Source organism: Hetaerina americana, unplaced genomic scaffold (genome assembly GCF_022747635.1).
Source record: "Hetaerina americana unplaced genomic scaffold, ioHetAmer1.1.p SCAF_7, whole genome shotgun sequence".
Lineage (NCBI taxonomy): Eukaryota > Metazoa > Arthropoda > Insecta > Odonata > Calopterygidae > Hetaerina > Hetaerina americana.
Genome location: NW_027287316.1, coordinates 70797622 through 70822847, shown reverse-complemented (window position 1 = coordinate 70822847; position 25226 = coordinate 70797622). Strand labels below are relative to the sequence as shown.

Below are 25226 nucleotides of genomic sequence, written 5' to 3'. Positions count from 1 at the left end.
TCGATGTTTCAGGTTCCCTTTTCATTATCTTTTGTGGAACATTAATGGAGATTTTTATAGCATTTTCCAAGAATTTCCTAAGACCGTAATGGGTTAAATCCCTTTATGGCTTGAAAATATTATTTAATGTAGCCAGTCATTACAATTTGCGCCAAATTTCACCATACACTAACCCAAGCTGGAGTAGCCCAGTTAAATGGTTATTTTCATATAAAAGGAAGTCTGCTAAATTTGGTTTTTACACCAACTTTAGGGGTGCACAGACTGCTTCTGCTAATATATGTAATACCTATTAAATAGTTTACTCGGGTTACCAAACAATAGAGTTCACCAGCACATAATGGGATATTTAACCAGAATTTATTCGTAATCAAGAGACATTTTCTATAGCTTGAGCAAAAACTTTTCCCTGCCCTTCAATGGTGGAGCTTGTGGGAATGCTGTAGCTCCAGTTCCCAATCTGTGATTAGATTCATTATTATGTGAATAAGGTGAATAGAATGCTAGATATCATCAATGAAGGCCATGGGTACTCTTTCTAGGCGTTTAACTTTGCATACTTCCCTTGGTACAATCTTCCAAAGCATCAAGTGCCAATAAGTAGGCATAACACCAGCCTAGGGTATCAACGGGAAAGTTATAACCACTTAAAATTTTATTTGGATTTAACGTACAAGATATTTATCTTCCACTCAACCGGCAAGAATTGTTTACTTTTAAAAATGTAGCTCATTCTTAAGGGGACAAACCAATACAAAATGTTATAAAAGTAGAGTTAATAAATGAAATTTCGGTAATTATATTTGCAAGAAACATAGTTGATCGCATTTAGGATAATGTTTATACACACAAATGCCAGTTACAAAATTAGATAAATATTTCCGCGGGATAATACTCCTCCCGCAGCGAGATCACTTTATTTGAGCATTACAAAATCATACGAAATGCGGCTAACAAGTTGTGTTCACATGTCCGATAGATATAGCATTAGTAACAAATCTCTTGCAACTAACATGGATTTTGACGATATCGAAATTGCCTACATAATATTTTATCACCCTCACCACAGAATGATGAATTATCAAAACCGGGGTCTAAACTTAACAGGAAAAGATAACTAGCACAAGCTCGTAGTTATTGAGAGAATTAACAGCAGACAAATATTCCCACCTGCGACTGCCATACACTTTCATACACCCTCTGATATTACACATCTGCTTTAAATGTGTATATTAATCTGTAAATATGCTTAATTTAAAATTTAAATTGTTTAATTCACAATTTAACACCATTAAGGACGATAATTTCACATACAGAGATTGCAACATGACTCATATAGTAAGGCCAATGATGGCAGTTCAGCATTAACAGCTGGAACAATGTCCGTTGTAGATGTTATTGGTTATTACCAACGCAGCATAGAAAAATGTTCGGGAGATCCACAAAGGGTAAGAAGAATGTATTTTTCAAAACGAAGGGTTAAGGCCATGTTGAGTGATTATGGTGCAGGTTGTTCCGATTCAAACTGGGACACTGAATTTCCTGTATGCACATTATTGTCAGAAAGAAATGATGAAGATTGATTTGTACCTTTCGGACACGAGATATCGTTATAAGGTTTCAATTTGAAGCACAAAATTTTGGCACATGTTATATAGATGTTATTGCTAATATCTGGTGTAATATGATTTGCCCTCAATATCGCTGGAATACGAACGACTCATTTCCATTTTTCAATTTATGATTAAGATTTGAAATAGTTATGATGATATGAGTGAATTTAGTCCACTTTTGGATTTTTGATTGGTTTAACTAGTTGTTTGTGTTAGGAAACGAGTGCACATACAAATTTTGTAGTTCATGGCGAGTAAACTTTCTAGATTCTGACATGATATTCCTTTTTAATTATGATAATAACTACTTATAATAATTGTTAATATGGGAGCCGTTGATCAGCATGTAATGTTAAATAAAATTTGTTAACCAATGACCTAATTACTGGGAGAACTTTTTAAGTCGTTGTGGCAGCGAATGGAAAGTATTCTTTTTAGCAGTTTTATGCCATTTATGAGAATCTGTATTAAGAATTTCGGCCATGCATCTATATTATTTTTTAAAGTATCAACATTTGAGTTTCAAGTTGTAATTCGTGTTATCAGGCGATCCTTGATCATTTTTGCATGATATAAGCATCTGTTAATTCCCTTCAGTGTACTGAGTGGCGCACAAGTTTTGGACGGATATCCACGAAAACCGTTGGCGAATATTTACATTATAGAGATTTCGGCTTCCGCTAATATTTAGTTGTCTGCTAAAAATGTGGACAGATACTTGTCAAGGCCTGTTAAAATATTTGAACGTCCCCATGTTCATTAGTTTACATTCGCCAATTGTTATTGAAGATACTCAAATTAAGAATCTTTATTTTGATTGAAGTCCTTCTTGCACAAACATATGTTAATTTTCAATTTTGCCACGTAGTTACCTGTATTTACGCCATATCAAAATGTCCAAAGGTTTTTGAGTTGAAAACTCCGATTCATTGAATTTATTTCTTTGACGAAAATTTAAAACTTTCCTATGTTGCACTCTTTAATATTTTAAGTGCCTTAGTAATTGATGGACAAAATAATAGTAGAGATGGTTAAAATTTGTGGTCACCTCTTATGTCATCCAAAATGTATTTTCTCGGTGAAAATAAGAACATGGCTGAAAGTTAGGGAAATGGGCTATAAAGATATAATTTTTGCCCCTTTTTCTTCCAGCTGTTGCATTGTATGGGGAAACTGTATGCACTGCCCATCAGTGTTCAACATTTACAGAAGACAGGGGTGGGAAGGACAGTCAATTCCCTGCGAAAGTATGAGGGTGCTGTTGGGGAAGCAGCCAAAGCCCTTGTGCTCAAATGGAAACAGATGGTTGCAGCTGAGGGAAGTAGTGAGGAGGAAGAGGAACCAGCTCCAGCTGCTGTGGTGGAAGATGAAAGAGAGGGAGAGGGTGGGAGTGATGAAGAAGATGATGAGGATGAAGGTATAGAGGATGAGGAAGATGAAGGTATAGAGGAAGGAGTGGGGGAAGAGGAGGAAGAAGAGCAAGAAAGGGAGGAAGATAATGTGTCAGGTGAGCTCCAGGTGGACTCAGAAGAGGGAGCTGAGGAGGAGGAGGAAGACGAGGACGACGAAGAAGAGGAGGAAGACGATGATGAAGAGGAAATTCCAATTAAGGGGCATCGGGAATCGAAGGTGAATGGAAGTGATGAGAGGGGGAGTAGGGAGAAGCATTCGAGCAAGGATGATACATCTAACCACCACCACGAACGACAGAAGAGTAGTCACACTTATGACCAATCAAGCAAGAGCTCTTCCAAAGAGGCTCATCGGAAACACGGTGGAGAGGATTCTAGGAGATCTGAGAAAGGAGTTGAAAGGCCCAATCACCAGTCACAGAGGAGCAAGGTGAGGGATGAGGAGGGCAGTGGAAGCAGCAGTGGCCACAAGGAACGGGAGGGTTCATCTAGGAAAAGTGATCATGGGAGATCTGGTGAGACGAAGGAAGAGAGAGAGAGAAGGAAGGAGCGAGAGAGGCGGGAAGGACGGAAAGAGGAGGGTGGGGCATCACACCACCACAGGGACAAGAAGCGGGACGAGGAGAAGTTGAGGCACAAGGATGCAAAGGGGCACCACCACCAGGAAGGAGAGGGGGCAGCAGGAGGGGAGGCAAAGAAACGGAGGGAGGATGGAGATGAGGAGAGACGGAGAAGACAGGAGGAGGAAGAGAGGCGGAGGAGACAGGAGGAGGAAGAGAGGCGAAAACAGAGGAAGGAAGAGGAGAAACAGAGGCTGAAGGAAGAAGAGAAACAGAGGCTGAAGGAAGAGGAGAAACAGAGGCTGAAGGAAGAGGAGAAACAGAGGCTGAAGGAGGAGGAAAAGAGGAAGAGGCACAAGGAAGAGAAGAGGAGGCGGCAAAAAGAGGAAGAGGAGAAGAGGAAGAGGGAAGCGGAGGAGGAGGCAGAGAGGAAGAGGTTGGAGGAGGAGGAAGCGGAGAGGAAAAGGTTGGAGGAGGAGGAGGAGGCTGAGGCGGAGAGAAAGAGGTTGGAAGAGGAAGAGGAGAAGAGGAAAGAGGCAGAGAAGCAGAAGAGGTTGGAGAAGGAGCGGAGGGCAGAGAAAGAGAGAAGGGCGGAGAAGGAGAGGAGAGCAGAGAAGGAGAGGAGAGCAGAGAAGGAGAGGAGGGCAGAGAAGGAGAGGAGGGCGGAGAAGGAGAGGAGGGCTGAAAAGGAGAAGAAGGAGAAGGATAGTGGGAAGAGAAAGGAGGAAAGATTCAATGGGAAGGCAGAGGGGGAAAAGTCAAGAGCGAGTTCATCATCCCAAGGTAAAGGGAGTGATGGGACAAAGGAGAGAAGCAAAAGCTCCAAAGAGTACTCCTCCCCAAAGACGCCCTCTAGCGATAGCAAGGAGGATAAGGGTGCTTCTAGTTCAAAACTAGAAAAGTCTAGGAGTGAAGTGTCTGATGGTTCAGTGGTGAAGGTTAAAAAGAGGAAGGTTGTGGAGATGGAGGATGGTAGTATAGACTGTGTTTCGGGTGCCAGTTTTGCAGAGGCACTTGGAATGGTGGAGCCCCTAAGAGCAAAGGGTACTCCTTCTTCTCCATTGAAAATCAAGAAAAAGAAGAAGGAAATGTCTACGCCATCATCAAGTAAATATAGCCCTAATGGTTCTACTAGTGTTTCCAGAACGGAGAAGAAGTCGAATGTCTTACCATCCAATTCAAAATCAGCCCAAGCTATGGAAGTAAGTGGCCATTCCTGCTTGATATATTACTAATGGAAAATTATTTTTTGAATGAAAAGTTATTTTTACTGTGTCAGGTGGTTAACTTTTATGATAATCCAGGTACCCATTTATCAAAACTGCAAACCTCAGTTGGAATCTATACAGTCTTGCCATTCAGAGCCTTCTAATGATGATGAGTTGTCCCAACACTTGCATTTGCCTAACACAGTGTGTGTAGTTTAAAGTGCCCTGGGTTATATTTGTTTTTAGGGAACTTGAAGATTTACTGAGAAATGGGCCCCTATTCTCAATCCTGAAAGGCCAAAAAACAAAAAAAAAATAAGTATTGCTTTTGAAATTGATTTCAATTAATACATAAATGTGACACTGACGACATTTTTGAGACTTGACTGAGAACTTCATATCCTGATTTTGGCATTTGGCTAAAATCAGGATATGAAGTTCTTGGTCGGACATGTTGATTCCATGGTGGAATATCTAGGATTTTGCTATACAAGCTTGTATAAACAATTTAGATGTGGGATTTAGTAAAATTTTTGTTCATTTTCCATCATCCTATATTGACTTTTATTGTGTCCTGATAAATGCATATTCATCATTTAAATTTATAAGTGAAATGTAATTCATGTTAGTATATGTGTATTATTTTATATTTAACTGTCTTCAATTTTTTAAATGTAGTTGCTTTTGGAAATTCTAGCATATAAATAGATTTTATGAATTATTTTTCATATTGTTACTTATTAGTAATTTGTGGGAGTTTAATTGTGGCTGCATTTTACCTTCTCTGCACGTTGCATAGGGTGTTTTGTCATTATGCAGTGTCAGGAAAAGTATCATATTCCTTAAAAATCTGGGGGTTTTCCAGAAAAATACATTTTGAGGTTTGATTATATTCATATTTGTCCATATATGTATGTAATTGGGATTTTATGAACACAATAACTGAAAATATTAACCCACAAAACTCATTTTATGCTTTGATTATGGAAACTTATTGATGCATTTTATAATTAACATTGATTTTGACTGAAAATTAGCCTAACTACTTACAAGTATTTCAGTCTATCTTTATCCACTGATCTAAAGATAACATGACGTTAGCCTGCCATTATCCGAGAATGAATTTCTTTTAATCCATTATCTTTTATACTGTGAAGAATGGAGAATGTGAAATGGACAGAGAAGAAAACAAATGAGGAAGTACTTGGTATGGTGGGCGAAGAGAGGGGTTTGTTGGGAGCAATCCTATGGAGGCAGGAAAAGTGGATGAAGGGGGTGTTGACCGGCAGTGGGATGTTGAAGACTGTGATAGAGGGTAGAATGTTGGGCAAAAGAGGCAAGGGAAGGAACAGGATAGGGATGTTGGACGGGATGAAGGGAGGAAGAAAGTACTCAGAGATGATAGAGTAGGATGATGGATTTTGTGTTTTGTTAGGAGTAATAAAATATTTGTTTGGTAGTTGTGTCCATCCAAAAACCTACCTTAACCGGTAGATTACCTTAAAAAAATATGTCAATATTTGGTGTATGTATTTGTCCCCTGGTTTTCCTTGTGGCAGCTTCTCTTTTGTTATTTTATCATATATGTCCCTGACAAATCTTTTAGACCTCAAGTTATGCCCAATATATTTGGTTATTCCCATCTGTGTATTGTTCCATCATCATGATGGGTCTTCAATCTGAGAACTGGTTTGTAGCAACTCTCCAATCTATCAGGTTCTCCGCCATTGTCTTCATCACCATATAGTTCCTTGCTCTTAAATTTTCCATTACCTTCTTCTTATATTTCATCCCTGGCCTTCCTCTATATTTCTTCTTCTATGATCTTCAGTAAAGCGTCATGCCTCAGGATATGTCCAATCAGTTCTCCTCCTCTTCTCGTCATTGCCCTCCATATGGTCCTCTCTTCAGCCACTCTTCAAAGGACTTCTTCATTTGTTATTCCACCTCTCTTTATTTTCATCATTCTTAACTAGCACTATATAGTATTTCCATTACTTCCAAGTTTCTTTTCTCTGCTACTCCTATTGTCCAAGTCTTACATCCATAGAAAAGTGGACTCCACTTATAACTTTTCATGAATCTCTTCCTTATGTTTATGTTGGATCTAATTGCAGTTAATAGTCACTTCCTCTGATAGAAAAACTTCTCCATTTCCATTCTGTTTGCTTACTGCTCTAGACTCTTCTATCAATAATAATCCTGCTGCTAAAACAGGAAAAGTCATCGACTTATTCCCGTGATTCTTTTCCTACTCTTACTCAGAGATTACTTTGGCTAAAGATGTTTACATTTTTTCTTGTTTTTTTATTTGATTTTAATCTTGTTTATCTTGAGATTGTACTTTGTCATCCCCTCCTCTATATTGGCTAGTATTCACGAAAGGTCTTCTTTCTTCTCTGTAAGAATAGCTATTCCATCCACAAATCACAGTATACTTATCCTTTCTCCTCGGATTTATGTGCTACTTCTTGTCTTTTCCTGATCTCATTAATGTCCTTGTCAATATCAACAGCATTGAGGAGCAGCAGTTCCCTACTCCTTTCTTTACTTTACCATTTTCTTACTTTCACGGTATCTATATAATCACTACTGCCTCATCTCAAGATAAAACATGTATCAATCTCTAAAAACTAGAGCAAGTGGAACAGAGTACGTTTCTCGGAAGTGTTTTGGAGCAAAATGTTCATAGTAGCAGGGACATGTGGAAAAGAATTGTGTTGTGCAAAGAAGCTTTCAGGAGGAGGATGGAATTGATGATGGGGCCATTGGGCAATGATATTAAGAAAAGGCTCGTCTAAACTTGGATATATAGCATGGTTATGTACAGCATAGAAACACTGTCATTGAAGCAGGATGATAGGTGTAGATTGGAGGCTTTTGAAATGTGGGTGTGGAGAAGGATGAAGAAGGTGAGGTGGACAGAAAAGAAAACAATTGAGGGATTACTAAGTGGGGTGGGGGATAAGAAAGGAATGTTAGGAGAAATGCCAAGGAGACAGGAAAGGTGGTGGCATAGCAAATTGATCGATGATAGGATGATGAAGACTGTGATAAGAGGGGAGAATTTAAGGTAATTGAGGTTGGGGGAGGAGAAGTATGGGCATGTTGGATGGAATGAAAGGAATTGTGCAGAATATATGAAGAGTATATTGTAGTGTTGGGTGTCAGGTTGTGTTTCATTAGGAGAGGTTAAAAAAATGTATTGGTGTTCAGCAGGCATCTATTGAAAATCTATGTTAAAAGGTAGAATACCTTATTATTATATCATTGTTATCAGTACTGGTTAATTGGTGGAACAATTTATGGAAATTTGCTGGAAAAAATAAATTCAAACAATAATTTCTTAAGAAGTGGTAAAGTCATGAGTATGGTGAAATTAATGTATTTTTATGTTTTGGGATTTTATCATTTGGTTAAATTTGAATATGTAAGTGGTCTACATATGTGTATATATCCAAGACAATATTTTAGTCTACTGTGGATCTTTTCTTGTTCATAGTTCCAAATATGGTCATTATCTACTTCACTGATGTGTATTCATTATTAATGATTTAACTAGCTCCCTTGATGCACACTGAGCCATGTGATAAAAACACCGTTGATTGAGTATCAAGTTAAAATTTTTTTTTAATTTCTAGGTGTCGGATGCAGAAATTAGTTGCAGCTTACTAGCTCCTGGCGCTGCTCTTAAATTGGAACCCTTGGAGGTGGATATTGCTGCTACTCTACCGCAGACAGTGCCTCATTACCGCCCCCTTCCCTATCCACGATTGGATTATTCCCCACCTAAATCCAATCACCATAAAGGGGCATTAACTGATGAGGAAGCTCTCTATAGGATAATGAATAGCAAGTCTCAAAGGTGAGGATACCATCTCAAGCCATTAATAGAGTAATTAAAGGATTAGATCACGATTAGATGTTATGAAATCATCATTTTTGCTTGAGTTATCTGAGTACAGTAAACTCTCTATTATCCATGTGCGGACTATACATTTTGTGGATTATCTATGCTTTTCTCTCTTTCCAGCATCTCAAAAATAAAATTTTAAAGATAATCAAATGCTTTTGAAACTTCAATACACTTGTAGAAGAGTACGAGTTTGAAATACCTTGGCTTTTTTAAAATTTTTTATCTTGATCACAAAATCAAAGGTTGTCCATATTTTTAAAAGTTTTAAGTTAAATATTTTTGTACTATGCATACTTTTCTATTATTGTTTCCCATGGATGTATTTGCCCTTCCAGTTCCATATTCTCCTTCAAGGTGAGTAAATATATAGTTTTACTCTGTAACATGCCATTAACTATCTACTCCGCATTATTTTTATCAGTAACGTATGATGAATATGAATCTGTGCTTGCGAACCTTTATCAATATTTTTCCTCTCCCAACACTTTGTTTTTTCCTGGCTACTTGATTGGTTAAGGTTTCTTACAATATGTCAAGCTATTCACTTGATAGTTCTGTTTTCTTGTGAAACTCAAAACTCTACCCTCTTAAAAATGGCTGAAAAATGGAAAAAAATTGTCATTTCCATTACTAAAAATCTTGAATAAATCATAAGGAATTAAGAAGACAGTTTACTTGTTTCCTAATGGCAGTCTCACGTTGTTTTAAACTTATTTGACTCATATGAATTGAATCTGTCTATATCATGACCATATTTTCCATGTATTTCAGTTATCTATGTTTTGATTATTTCTGCTTCATCATGCAACCATTAGCACCGACAATCAAGAGTTAACTGTGTATTATTATTTAATTGATTCACTTTTGACTAAATTTTCCCTTCCCTCCCCTGATATTTGCCAAACAGAACTTAAGATTTAATGTTTCTCTTTAGTTATCAGATTCATAGTTTTCTACTTTTTGAGTTGAAACTTAGAACAGGTTAAAATTATACGATTCAGTTCAAGGAGCTTCCTTAAAAAAAATGAACTTTTTTCATACATATTATGCAATTGTGGATCGTATCTAATGTTTTCTTAGCTCTTGATCCTTTGTCTCATCCACTTTATGATTTTGAAAAGGAATGCATCACTGACCTGAACTTTGGGAGCTGCCAACTATTTTGTCACTATAGGAAAACTTAAAATTAATATGGCAAAATGGGCATGATTTGCTGAGATATTTTTGTATTTTAGCAAAGCAAGGTTAGCCCAAGAGTTTGATCCTCATAAGTACTTGACGTAGTATTGCTTCCTGCTTATCAGTGAGCAGCATCATTATTGGCAGACCTTTTGGCAGCTTGCTAGAAGATTTTCACGGAAGGACTTGCCTTCCCTTCTCACCTTCATGGTGCCTCCAACATTTTCATTGCCTTTATGTGATAGTAGTATTTTCACCTGTCGGTGAATATTTGTTGAATTTATTTTGTCTCTGCTATGAAGACTAGTCCTTATTGCCCTTTAGTATTATGACAAAGTGCTTTACCATGTATATTTTTTCTGTTTTAAGGACCAAGGTTTATTCTGGTGTGAAAAGCGCTTATGCAACTGTTCCTTCACTGTATGATTTATGCATCCGATTACTGCAAGAAAACATTGACGGTGAGTTTTACATTATTGTATAATCAAAAGGTGGTTATTTATGATGATGGATGAACTGCATTGGTTATTTTGTGACCAATCTATTGAAATGCCACTGCTGAAATCTTAAAGTCCATTGAATAGCTCCTCCATAGTCTATTATCTTAAGTGCCTTAGTACAGCAGGCTTACCGAGAATTGAACATTATTTCATTTGAACTACGGAAAATGTTGAAATATATTCCCCATGGTGTCATATTTACGTGGCATACTTTGAAAACTGTAATTTATGATTTCTGTGTACTTTTTAGTACTAAACTCAGGGTAGAGATATTCAAGGCATTAAGTAAATTTTGACAATGATATTAGTGGAGGTGTTGAAAAAGAAAAGCTTGATTCATCATTTAATTAATTTTCTGTGGCTGAATTTTACTCTTTTGCATATGAATATTTCCTTGCCTTTTCCTGTAAGTTGAGTTATGAATTATATATGTGATATTTCTTATAACCTTCAGCCTTGGGGCAGACTGGAGGAGTTCCGTATGACTTGCTGAAGCCTGTACTAGAGAGAGCCACCCCTCAGCAGCTTTTATTCTTAGAAGATGAGAACCCTTACTTGGTTGAAGACACAGATGGACTCTGGGGCTTCCACTGCCAGAAAGACTTTAGAGGTAAACGACGAGAAGAGATGGAAACTTGGAGAGAAATGTATTTGGTACGTATATGGCTGTGTATTGTGATTTTAAATTACCTCCTAGCTGATGCCATTAACTAATTATTGTCTAATTTAAAGGTTGGTTCTTTTAAATTTAAGAATTTAAATTAAGAAACTAAAGACGTCAATTAATAAAATTATGAAAATGAGTCCTGTTGTATTATCAAATGCTACTATCCTCTGCACAGTAAATTATTAACTAAGCAATTTTTGCTGAAATGTATTAGGTTAGCGTTGCATGAATTTTTATTTGGGTTTGTAACTACAAGAATCTATATTTACTTGAGAAATGTTTATTTCCCTCTTTGATTTCAAAGCTAAATTACTCTTGGTAATTTTCAGTAATTATAAGTTTTCATTAGGAATGCTTAACTTTATTTTGTATTTCAATTAATTATTTCAATTAATGTGAATGGAAATTTTTGTTTTATATTCTGTACAGCGCTGCTCTGATGAACGGGAGGCAAAATTAAAATTTTTAGCCGCTAACATAAAGCGTTCTAAGGAGAAATCATCTCAGTCAGTTCACAAGACGAAACTGGCATATGTTGATACTATCGCCAAACCTCCACGGAGTATAGCTAGAACTCAGGTTGGTATTGTTAGTTACACTTCTACAAGGTCTTGCCTCAAAAGTAATTCTAAACCAATAAAAGCCAAGAGAGTTATAATCAAAGATATTGCTTGTGATCTTTGCTAGATATTAGTGATGTAGACATATTTTCATTCAATAAGTGAAATAAATTTCAATTTTGTAATAGATTCAATTTTTCTAGATAGGCATGATAGGAATATTTTAATTGCAATACTTTCTTCATTATATCCAATGAAGTTCCCTATCTTTCTGTGCTTTTTTGCATGTGATAATCTTTATAACCAGTTTGCACTATTTATTATTACTTTATTTTTCTGCTGTTATAAAAAAGAATGGCTTTTAATTGAAATACATGTATTTGGCTATGGAAGCCTGAGGAGTAGAAAAAACCATCTAAATTGATAAACTTGTTGCCCTTTAGTTCTGTGTAATGAAAAATAGATGGGTTTATTGTGTTTAAATGCTCATTTTTAAAATGAAACACCAAGTGAATTGTGTCTGTTGTTTTTCATGCTGCTGACTAGTGAATGTGTGCTTGAATTTGCAAGATTTTGTTTTTAACATTAAGTAATGAGAGTACAAAATACTGTGAACAGTTTGATGTGCCTATGTAAAAATTATCATTTTCTCATTTCATTTAGGCTCTTGGAGTGTATGGCATAGTTCTGGTTGCATTTACAATTTTATTAACTTTGTAGCAGAATTCAGAGAAATTTATTACAATTACAGTAGAAACTTGTGAAAATGAAACTTACTACAATGAAATTTCAATCTTGGGAAATAAAAATCATTGGACCCAGAAAAAAGTGTCCCTAAAATATGCCCTCCATTTTATGATATATCAAAATTATGAACATTAGTAACAGTCCCGAGGGAATACATATATTCTTTTTAATAAACACAATCAGACAAAACTGGATTTCATGTTGTTGTTTAAGCCACAACAATTATTTCCTTGATTTCAAGTATTTTTCCAGTTATCTAACCAGGAATTTAAGAGCTCCTGAAACCCCTTGCACTTATTCATTTAAATTGTAGCATTGCATTTGTACCAATGGCAGAAGAATTGATAGTAGTGGGAAGAGTTCACCTTGGCTTTGTTATCAATTTCACTGCTGCTTGGCTTGACCCAAATCTTGTTTCATGCAAAATCTGGAAGCAATACCAAATATGACTCCTAGTGTTGCATAGAATGTGATTGTATTGCATAGGGACCAGGTGTGAAATGTGATTATATAAGACCCATCAATTATTTATGAAGTGGTCTGACAAATCTTAGCTAGCATCAAGGTCATAGGCACTTGTCAGGGGGTCGCCCTATTGTTACTGACCCCTGGGTTTGAAAGATACTCCCAGAAATATCTCAATTTATGGCCCCAAGGAAATTTAAGGAAGAGTGCTGGAAAAGCTAAGTCAGCATAATTGTCACAAAACTCAAGAACTCCTAAGAGCATCATATCCTCATACTACAGCTGAAGTATTGTAGGCAGTTGCACAAATGACCCAATCCTGCTACTTCTAGTAAAGGATTTCCTCAATTGCTGTGAGGAAATCAGTAATGACATAAAGAAGGGAAACATAAAATTGAAGGTGAAGACATTGGAAAGTGATGGAAGGACTACATCGAAGATCTACCAAGGGTCCAAAACAATTGTTTGTGGCTTAATTAAAGAAGAAATTGTGATAGAAGAAGATAAATGAGGCCTGGAGATACTGAGAATCGAATTTGACAGAGCCATGAAAGACGTGAAGAATAACAAGGCACCAGTATTTGACAGAATAAATTGAGAAATAATCCATGCCCTCTGTGTCTAAGCAAATGATATCCTTTTTGGAATAATCAAAGATAGTTATGACAGTGGAAAACTACCAGGGGACTTCAAGATGAGCATGATGATTGCACTATTGAATAAACCAAGAAGAGCTAAGTGCAAAGAACTCTGGACATTGATCCTTATTTATAATGCACCGAAATTACAAACTCGGATAATTAACCGAAGTAAAGAAGAAAGCCTCATAGAAAATCAGTTCTTATTCATGGAAAACTGAGGAGCCTAGAAGGGCAATACTTGGTTTGAGAGTACTGGCCAAAAAAATGACATATGGAAACAAGCCATTTTATTTGGCATTTATGAGCTTTGAGAAGGCCATTTCCACAAATTGGAATATGACAAGATGCTCAAGATACCAGAGGTGTTTGAAATGAACTGCAGTGTCAGAAGAGTGATCCATCTCCCAAAACAAGAATCAAGTGACAACCATGTGTATGAAAAATGGGAGGAAAATAGAGTTAAAACAAGGGTGCAATCTCTTTCTAACACTATTCAATACATATCTAAGAGAGGCAATAAAAGAGGCACCTGAGTTAGGCTTCAAAGGAGTCAAGGTTAATGGCAAAGAAATTTACCAGCCATGGTTTGCAGGTGACATTGTAGTAGTTGTAGAAGTACAAGACCTGCAAGCAACTATGAATGCCATGGAAATATTTCTCCAAGAGTATAATATGATTATCAACAAGAAGAAAATAAGAATCCATGCGCGTGTAAGAAACTGAAGGCAGATACCAGGTGCACAAGTATGAAATGCAGATTTCAGACAACAGATGGTGCACCAATGCAGTTTGTGGTATAATGATTTGACACTTATGCCATTTTATTGTGCCATCAACACATGTCGGATACATATGAGTGATAAATTGAAAAAGTGTTTGCATATTGTTTTGTTGCTGTGTTCAAAATGTCGAAATTTATACCAAACAAAGAGAATTTGTGGACAGCATTAATTTTTTGTTTTCATTTGAAAAAAAATGCTGCTGAATGATACTGATTACTTCAAGAAGTTTATGGTGAACATGCTCCGTTGCAAGATTTACCATTCTTCCGATTTTTTTTGGGGAAAAAATCCATATTTTGGGGAAATATCCACAGACATCAATTATATTTAAAGAACCTAAGTTTGCAAATGAGGAAGCAGTTCATCAAAAGACCCAAATGGACCTTGGCACATAAGCATCAGAGACATTGAACTTTGGAAAAGTGGACTATCGAACAATAAAAGCCCTTTAGACATGGTGCTAGAGGAGAATGCTGAGATAAAATGAATAGGCAAAGTGAGGTATGAGTAGCTATATGGAATAGCAGAAGAGGAATGGATTATATGAAGAAATCAATGGCAAAGAAAAACTGGATATGTTGGATGCATGTCGAAGAACAATGGATTAGTTAGAAACCTAATAGAAAGAAAAAATGGAAGGGGGATCCTTCAAGGAAGACTATTAGACTAGTAAATAGGACAAATTAAGAAGGGTATAAAACTGAAAAGCTATTGGGGAGTGAGGGATTGACACTGAATAAAGGAAAATGGAAGGCTGCAGTAAACCAATCTTAGAATTGAAATGTGATAATAATATTTTCAATATTCTTTTATCTGTTAATGGCACCTTACCTCTTTCCTGGTGGCTGAAGGATTAAAGCCAATAGATTTTCAGATACATATTACCTTTATAAAGGAAACATCTGAGTACTGGAGGAAAATATATTACAGTTAATCCCTGAACAATGAGGTCTTTAAACTCCTAAAATTGCTACTTTTTGTTAATTCCGGTAATTTAAAAATAAAATAAAATGGGCAACTTGAATTGTCATTCTTGAATCTCAAACTCTTTCATTTGGTTTCATGCAATGAGTATTATTTAGCCAGCTTCGCTAATTTGTAGTTGGATCATCAGTATAAAATTTTAATTTTATTTTGATATCTTCCATTGATTATTTTAATATGCTTAGGAAATTTTTTATCTGTTTCAAAAGCAGGCAGTAGTATCTTCACATATTCTTTTCTTTTTAAATTCACATGAAGATTAAATTGTTCCTCGGTAAGTGATAATAAATTATAGCATCCATGATGTAGTTTGCTTTAAAATGCTATCAAAAAAGATGCATGTCTTCTTGGTTGGCATGATCAAGAGTTCTTAAGGGCTCTCTCATCTCTGGCTTTACCCTCAATTGGTCCTGATGTTTCTGCAAAAAGTATATATATTTGGTAAAGTTGTTGGCTCTGATGAAACGAAAAAATATGGCGAGGCAAAAGCCCTCAAGTTTGATTTTTTTAGATGAGGAAATATTATATGTATGGAAACATGGGCATTTAGTTTCAACTATATGACGTAATCTGCTCGTGAAGGTAAATTAAACTTCAAGTATTCCATGGGTAAAGTAATTATTTTGGCGTCATGAAGCATGATTTAAAATTTAGTTTGCAAGTAAAGGGCCACATTTTCCATTGGTGGTGAAAGTATTTTATGATTGCAAAAGTTATAGTGTGTTCAAGTCTCTTGGTGGAAATGATTCAGCATAAATACCTTTTCTCTTGCTCATGTTCTGCTTGTCTTATTTTTAGTCCTGTTTATCTACATGTTCCAACTAATACACAAACAATTGAGAATAATATAATATATAATTGCAATGGATAAATCTCAGTAACTTCGTTCCCATGATTTCGTGTTCAAGAAGATCATAAAATCCCTTTACGACCGATCTGGAAGCAGTCTCATGTTTGGGAAGATTCCATGATCAAGTTTCCAATACCATTTTTATCCTCATGTTTGTGGACATTTGTATTCTGACTTAGCGGCAGTGTAAATAATGTTAAACATGTTGGGAAGTGAAAGAATGGCCAACAAGATATTACATTACATTTTTAAAGCCAATATGCACTCAGGAAAAATATTTCTCAATGAAATGCCAATTTTTTCAAATCTTTCATCTTCATATTAATGATTTTTTACATGTTCCATGGAAGAAGGTTGATTAATCATTTATCATTTTATTCCTCATATTGTTGAGAAACTGTATTCAGGTCATTTTTATTAGTGTATATATTAATTACAAAGAATGCATTTATATTTTGTAAGCTTTTGTGCATGTAATTTTGCTTGTATGAGCTTTTACTCCATATGGTGGTTTGGATTTGTGTGTGTTGTTATGTAATTGCCAAGTGAGAATTAATTTTGTTGCATATTCATTTACATGCAGGCTAAGTATGGTACAGCCCGAGGACCCTTGAAGCCCGCAGTGAAACCAATTAGAAGTATTCAAAATTCCAATGAAGTATCATCATCGACCAGCCTCGGGCGTGCACTTTCCTCTGCAACTGCCTCCTCATCTGCACCAGTCTCCCTGTCAGCTGTTGCTGCCCAGTCACGGATTGGAGTCGTTGGTCAGTAAAGTTGATCCTTAAACCTTTCTTTCAAAGCTTCATGTCGAGAGTAAATATCCTTGGGGTTGTTCAAGTAGGAATTTCATATGGCTATAAATCAGGGCAGTCATAGGTGAAGAAGTGAGGGAAATGGCATGGAACGTATAATGAACCATGTCAACAGAGGTTATTAGGCAAGTGTCCAAAACATATTTGGAAATTTTTTCAACAAAAATTTACTCCTACTCCCTCTCTCTTCTTATAGTGTAACCTGAGAGGTACAAAGATTATACTACCATCTCATTGTTGCTTTCATCTGCTAGGTTACTTTATACAGACGTACCTGATGTTTTCCAGGATATTTCACTGTAAGGAAACACTAAAATAGATGAATCTATGATGTTACAGAAGCTTCAAAATGGTTACCTAGTTGCGAGGTATAATCATGCCAAAGATTTACTATTTAGACTATGACTAACCCAAAAATAATAACATTTGGAAAGGAAATAGATCATATTGCATGCAATCACTGGCATCAAAACAGAAATTAAAGTTAAAAAATTAAGTTCACTTCACGTGGAAAGGAAAACATGTTCTTAGTATGTTGTTCTATAATAAACTTCTAATGTACTTCATTTAATATGCATATTTGTGTATGTAGGTATCAAAATTACTCTAAAACTCATGGAAAAGTCTTCTAGTCGTTTTCATTACAATATTGATGGTGGTAATTGTTGTGGCACTACTTAGAGTATGATGGTTTGAGCTTTTTCCTTAGATATGCATCCAATATTTATCCTATGTAGCTCATTTTTATTCCCTCATGGAACTGTATCCATTCTATTACATATTCTCAACTTAGCAATCTGACATATAACAAATATTGTAATATTTCTGGTGATCTTAGTTACAAATTTAGTTGCATACAAGATTTGACAGATAACTGAACATGGGAGGGAATTTCAGAATGTTGACCTGGAAAGATTTTAATTGTCAGGAGAAATGTAATTAAAGTTATGATGGTTACCTTGTAGATTTATTTTTATGCTTATGCCTGTTGTTAACAATAGTACATGAGGTTTAGAATGTTTTATATTTCATTTACTTTTAAATTCATTCGTAGCTTTGGGAAGAGGACCACTGGTCTTAATTTATAAGTGAGATTGTTTGTTAGTGAAAGTGTTCTTGCTTGTGGTAACTGAGCAGTGTGTCAGGATGCCAACTGTGTTGAATTATTTTTGAGTGATTTCCTCTAATTAATTTTGAGTGATTTCCTCTCTATCTGCAAGCAGTTCAAGGTGTTATAGGAAACTTCTCTCCCTAGAGTGGTAAGTCTCAATGTGGCATGATAATCATACAACCATCTTACAAAATACATGCTAGAAAAGCCAAAAGTTTTCAATTCTTCCTGGAATATTTAAGTATTGGTTAGGGAATTTCTGTTCAGGGATTCAGAACTTTATTTAGTCACTTTAAATCTGATTTTTGATGGTTTTATTGATAATTCTATGGTAAGAAATTACTATCACTGACTTTGAATTTGTTATTTAGTTAATGAAGAAATAAATATAATGGTTACTAGTGTCAGGTTCTACCTTTTTTGTATTGGTACCGAGTCAGCTCTTAGCATCGATTCTTGGTTTTTGTTCTGGTTCAGTGTTCCATTAGCTCTGGTGCAAGAATAGACATCGCTTTTGACATTTGCAATAGTAAACAGATGGTCAATCACTTTTGAAGAAATTATTACCTTGTTAGGTGTTGTAATTCTGTCAATACTACTGTTTCATACTATTTTAAAGTTTAACATATAATACAAATGATTTTATATAATTTGAAAGCTTCCACGCTAAAAGGTAATTGTTTTACATTTACAGGTACATAGGTACTGTATGATAAATTTAAAAAAATACTTTTTATAAATTGTTAGATGATGGCTAATTCCCTACATGTTGATAGAAATGTTGCCATGGAGAGAGAGGTGATTTGAAGGCTGTTCAATCATCATAAATTTTCATTTTTGTAATTTATTGTGCATATATTTAATTTTATTTTGTATTCTAAGCTTAATGTGTAATTCATCTGTGGTACAAGTTTCATTTTGAATATGCAGCAAAACTCCGGACGGATAAATGCATTATTATTATTGATTACACTCCAGTATTGCATCACCAGCATCATTTACCATCTCCTGTAGTTTCTTGGAATAATGTAACTATTTTAGAGTGTAAAAATAATTTGCCTTGACTGGGATTTGAACCCGAATCCCTCAATGTCGGGTCGAGGGCTCTACCCAGTTAAGCTATCGAGGCACCCTCTTAAACTCTGAAATTTTGGGGGCTTTAAAGGAACAAGATGTAAGGTGAATGATTTTTACACTCTGGAATTGTTGCATTGAAATGCACATTAGCGGATGACTCCGTTAAAAGTTACTTTTTCGGCATCTCCTGCAGTTTCTTTGGAATTCTTGTTAATAAGTTAAAACTTATCAGTTTACCTGTGTCTGCTTCCAGTGATGAAACATTCATTCCATGAAGTTTGGGAAGCAGAAGAAAGTCTCATTGGGCTAGGTTTAAACTATAGGGAGGATGAGGAACTCAGTGTATGTTGATTTTCGTTTTGGGTTTCACAGAACCCACCATTCACAAATACGTCTCATGTGCGATTCTTCTTTTACCTACATGTGGGTGACACCCAAATGATTTTCATTGTCTCTGGTGGTGCTCCTTGAAGTTCTTCTCTTGAAGTGGCAGTGGCAGTATTCATATCTATTTCTATATATTGAATAGAGCTTTTGGTCCATCTTATTTTGAAATTGATTGTCTCCACTTTTTGAACATTTTATGCCATTCTCAAGCTGAACTTTAGGAAAAAGCAGACTCAATAAGCCTCCTGTGGCATTTCTTATGTATTTTATTTGTTCAGGTGAAAGCAAAGTTGCAATGCAGCATAATGCTCATTGTGTGTTATCTATATTGTTGCTGTATGTGAGCTGAAATTGTTTCATGTTGCAATGGCTGATGCTAATGCAATACTGGAGTCAAATCAATGGAACTTATATCATGTATACATTACATGTTGCTACAAGTGTAAAATAAAATTACATTTTGCACTGTTATTAATTCGAATAAAATTAAGGAATACTTTTATTAAACAACCTTCATAAATGAAAGGTAGTTTCCAATATTTTTGAGATGGCTGCAGAATTGTTTTTTTTGATATTATGTGCACCACAATTTTTTGAGAGGATCCCTTTAAGTTATTTTTTTTCAATATCGATAAAGTGAAACAAATGAGTTTTACTGAGTGTACATTTTAGTAAATTTCATATTTGATTTAGGGGCATAGTTTGGCTGACCCTGGTGACCAACCCAGAGGTCACGGGTTCAATACCCACCCAGGTGGATTTTCTTCCACCTTGGGCTTGGGTGTTTGTAGTTGTCTCTAATGTATGTGTAAGGGTTAGGTGGAAGAAGGGACTATTAAGTCTCTATCTTGTCCGAGTAAAAGTCCTTAAATGTATAAAATAGTTGAGAAGTAACAGAGTTGTACTCTACTAAGTGTGTAAAACTTTCATCCATTGGAATGTACCTAACAGGTTTTACATAGGATATGTTCGCATCATAAGTTACCTCTTAATAACTACAGCGGAAGCAGGAACAGTATTATCCCATATCTTCTGTTGAAAACTATATAGTAAAACTTGAATTCTGAAAGATTCATTCTAATCATCGAGATTAAAGGTTACATATCTGGATAACAGATTTACTCTTGTAACCCAAGGATAAATGGTACAGTAAACTCTTTAACTATCTGGGATGAATAGGAAATGGTCATCCTGGATAATGAAAATTCTGGTTTCTCCACTCTCACCATAGGCATAGTGCATTTCATCTTGATATTTTTTGTTGTTTATTGTATATAGAATTCAGTTTTTTTGTCATAGTTATAGGTAGTGCCCTGTTCACAAACTCTATTCAACATGATGGTGAAAATTCTACATGGTTAGCTTGCAGAGATATGAACATTTATGAAACACTGTGCCCATAATAAACAATTAACAATCATGATCCTGGGTTGCCTATAGCACAGGAAGCATTTTCTGATATTCATTTGGCATAGGGGCTTATTAAGTTTAAACTTCAAAATAAAACAGCTCTCAATTCCGTTTTGATGCATATAATAGGTAATTTATGGACCCCCATTTGCTGTAATAAATAAATTGACCAGCCATTATCACAGAGTAGGTGAAACTATATAATTGCGACTGAATTTTACGTATTGTTTTTTTAGCAGCCACTATCTCCCAGGTCAAATTACTTGTGTACAATCTGTTAAACGCTTTCATGAAGGAAGCACATACAGTGTGATACATTCTTATACGCCCCTTTCACATACATGGTAAATGAAACTTTATGAGTATGAAAACTTTTCCACGTTGTTTTTCTTTGGCCACATTCCCAATTCCAAATTATTTACATGCAGTATTGAGATGTTTGTATGCATGAAGTATTCAATGTGGAATGTTGAAAGGTGTCTTCATCGCACATATGATGAAAAAACTGCATGCACCATTTGCTTTTGTGAATGGTATTCCTGGGCTCACCTTCATCGATTCCAAGCACTTCAATGTGTTATTACCTATTTGTGCAAACTAAAATTTTTTTGGAGTGCCCTGATTATTCGAGTCTACTGTGTGTATAATCTCAGCTCGCTTGGTGTAGTAATACTTTGATATGAAACTGTTTCACCAGATCTTGGTTTCTTTGTGATGGATATTACGAGGTTGAATAACCTTGTAATATCCAGTAAGTTATTGATGTGTGAAAACATTCTAATTTTGTAGAAATATTGGTTCCAGAACTGATTTTTTACACCTTGGTGCCAGTTATTTTCCCTTTTTATTTGACCTCTTTCATGCATTATTTTCATAGAAATTCTTAGTGACTCTTTTGTTATTGTAGCTTTTTTTATCATGTACATTTTATGAAATCTAATAATTAAGTAATGCCTTTCATTTAGGACATTGATGTATATTTGTTAATAGTTAAATAATCATTGAATACATGTATATGTTTTATTCAAGTATTTGGACAAGAATTGGGTACATTTTATAATATGCCTAATATTATATCTCTAGAGATGAAGTAAAAAAATTCAGCTAAAAATTTGGACTGAATTTGTCTTCATAATTTACCAAGAGTTATTTGCCACGTAAAGATATAGCATATAGATTGTTCACAGATATCATAGGTTGGAATGGGCCTATTGCTCATTAGATATTGTCTGAGGTGAGGATGTGCTTAACTGTTATTGAGGGTGAGAAGAAATGACCCTTGAAATTAAATTTTTATGATGCTGCTAGTCACCTCTTCTGTTTTAATTTTTATACTGGTTTTAGTTCAGTTGAAATAAATTGTTTTATTGACTTAAAAGTTCAGTTTTGCTGAAGTTGTCCAGTTTAATTGTTTCAAAACAACTTCTGCCTGTCCAGAGAAACTCAATCTCTAAATTCATGCTCTTTGGGATGACTGGAAATGTTAAACGCAGTAATCCGAATGATGGGAATATTAGGTTGATACATGTGGATTGTATTTGATAAATACTACAATGCCATGTATTTTTATCTTTCAGCAAGTTCGCCCAAAAAGCCCAGGGTAGCCCCTATGATGCAGAAGATTTTAAAGTGTATTAAAGGACGCTATAAGCGGTGAGGGGTGGTATTTATTGATTTGTGTGTATGTGTGCGTGTTTAGGATCATGGAATTCAAGGAGCTGATTTTAATTGCATTAAGGATATGACCAATAAATTGGATTTCAAAAAAAAAGCTCCACTTGGTTCTCGAAAGTGAATCCTTTTCAGGTGGTACATGTTGAAACCTTTTTTAGTACTCCTATACCTGAACGATACCTTACCAATAATTTATGGTTCCCCATTACCTTATTCGAATAACCTATGTGATTCTGGTTTTTATGATCCAAAGGCATTATTTTCCTATTCCAAGTGTACCTTGGTTTTTGACTTTAATCTTGATTGTGATTGTAGGATAATGTGTGTTCCAAGTCCTCTTTACCTTTGAAAAACGTCACTGTACATTGCTAACCATGTGTGTTGTGGGTCCCCTGTTGTTTACAGCCACAAAGATCTCATTCCTAATTTCGCCATGTTTTGGTGTAAAACCTGGCCAATGTGGGCAGAAGATTATGAAAACTTATGAAAAGCTGTTGCATTGGGCAAGGTTTCCTTGTTGAGTTAGCCACTGTGATGTTATGCTTCGGTTACTCAATTAAGGATTTAACTAGTCGAATACTTAACCAGTCCCATTGCATACATCTTTGGCTATTTTTAAGACCTGTGGCCAAAAGAAAATGATGTTGCTGACGGGTCAGTATATTAGAGCAATACTTGGAATATTCTATATTTTGATTGATATAATTCACCTATATAAGGTGGTCAATGCAGATTTGTTGCTTCATGTCACACTGCTTGGTTTTAAAAATGTTCTTGTCAGAAAATTAGCCGATTCTCATTATTTTTGGTAATGTGTTGCCAGTTCCTTAGAAGCATTTTGCATATATTATGCTGAAAGACAAATTCGAGAAAGTTAGCCTAGGTGTAACTAATCTTGATTTCATTGTTTCTATTTTTTTGGAATCAGGTTACTGAAATATATATATATGCAATAATATCTTTCTAATAAATTAATGATCAGTGTTAGCTGTTTTTCTCACCAAACAAAAGAGGACTGAGCATTTAATTTTGTCCTTAATGATTAAGCCCAAGTGATACAGACGTGTGCTTCTAAGATCAGTGAGAGTGGACTGCAGTTTCAGGTCAACAGATCCGGATAGACAGATAAAACTGTGTGCATGTGTTAAGTGGATTTAATTTGGGCCTCTGTGATCTACAGCTGATGCTATTCGAACCTGATGAATAAATGGTTTTCTGTTGAGAATTTCTTTGCTGGAAACAAATGCATAATTTTTTCCATATTTTTAAGGCTGTTGTTATTGATTTATTTTGAGAATTTTAACCGTGTTTTAGATGAGGCATGTAAAATTGATTTGCATTAAGGTTAGACTTTTGTTAAGAATTGATTAATCAAATTCTAGTTTTATTGATTTAAAATGTGAAACTTTGTTCTGTAATTTCTTCCTGTATATTTGCTGTGGGACGTTATTCTTCAATGATGAATCAAAATGCTGTCTTAATAAAATTATTTTTTTGGGGATTTTTGATGAACTGTGTTGAATTAGGTGTGTGTTGTGAAGTAAAGCTCAGGAATAAAACAGTTCTAGTTTTCAATGAATTTCTCATCAATGCTGTTGCCGTCATTCTTCAGCTGTGCTTTATGCATCAGATTTCCTTCCCCTTTTAATGAAGTTGAAATATATGCATCTCATTCTAAGAAATGTCTAATTATATTGTGCTTTGTATTGCTGACCTTGTATCCACAGTGGTTTATTTCATTCATTATTTAATTGTGAATTTTTAGATAAGTTATTCAACTATCACATCATTTTATTAAGATATGAAACATCATATGTTTGAGCATTTGAAAAATGGTTACCTGGATGAGTAGGCTCTCTTTTTATTGTTAACTTAGGAGAAGTTTGATCAATCCAGCTGGCCAGAATTTATCTCATTTTTCATTACTTTTGAGGATGTATATTATTAAATGTTGTGAAAGTAAATGATCATTCTTTTCTTATTTTTTTCAAGGATATTTTTTCCAAGCTAAGTCACTGTGTTTGGAAATATTACACTTTCAGGTTCTCCACAGCTAAAATTCTTTTGTAGTTCTAAGTCACTTAATTTAACAATTTTTTCCATTCTATTTTTAAAGATTACTTGCATTTTATTTTTGTCTTGTGTTTTCAGAGAACCCCCTTTAGAAGTAGAGCTATTTTTTAAATTTGAAAAATATAATATTTAATGGTGATAATATGTTAATATAATGAACAACATTTGTGATTAGGACAATGCGTTAACTATCAGATTCTGGAAAGAGTAGTTGTCGTTGATCATGTTTTACATTTATTAAAGGTAATTTCGCCCTTCGTCACTGTTTTATAGGTGGGTATACAATATAGATGGTACAGTTTAAAATAAGCAATAATTGAATTAAAATAATTTTCTTTCCATGTACCTGTTTTGTAAGAGTTCCTAAAAGTCCCAATAAGATAAAATATCCATCTGTGTGATGGAAGAGCATATTGACAAATGAAATAGGTATTGAGGATTAGGTGGCCATGATAGCATCAAATAAATAATGTCTATGGAAAAAATACTAGTGCGAGAAAACTCCCTCATACATGTTTTCTTTTTAAAATATCAACATATGTGACCCCAAGAATATGGCATTATGACGAAAAGAGTGAACATTTAATCTCTTATT

At 35.2% G+C, this 25226-nt stretch overlaps 1 protein-coding gene across 2 annotated transcripts; it reads left to right on the top strand.

Annotated features, from left to right (window-relative positions):
• Positions 1 to 1338: 1338 nt before the first annotated feature.
• On the top strand, positions 1339 to 24137 carry EloA (elongin A). Of its 2 annotated transcripts, XM_071594932.1 has the most exons (9): positions 1339 to 1448; positions 2766 to 4787; positions 8435 to 8658; positions 10258 to 10349; positions 10843 to 11042; positions 11485 to 11634; positions 16668 to 16851; positions 18123 to 18158; positions 22462 to 22540. In XM_071594932.1, exons 1-8 carry the CDS (start codon positions 1380 to 1382, stop codon positions 18152 to 18154), a joined length of 2973 nt encoding a protein of 990 aa, XP_071451033.1. In that variant the 5' UTR covers positions 1339 to 1379; the 3' UTR covers positions 18155 to 18158; positions 22462 to 22540. The 2 variants fall into 2 exon arrangements, with proteins under 2 accessions (XP_071451033.1, XP_071451032.1); XM_071594931.1 differs by lacking the exon at positions 18123 to 18158 and having other exon boundaries at positions 22462 to 24137.
• The last annotated feature ends 1089 nt before the right edge of the window (positions 24138 to 25226 follow it).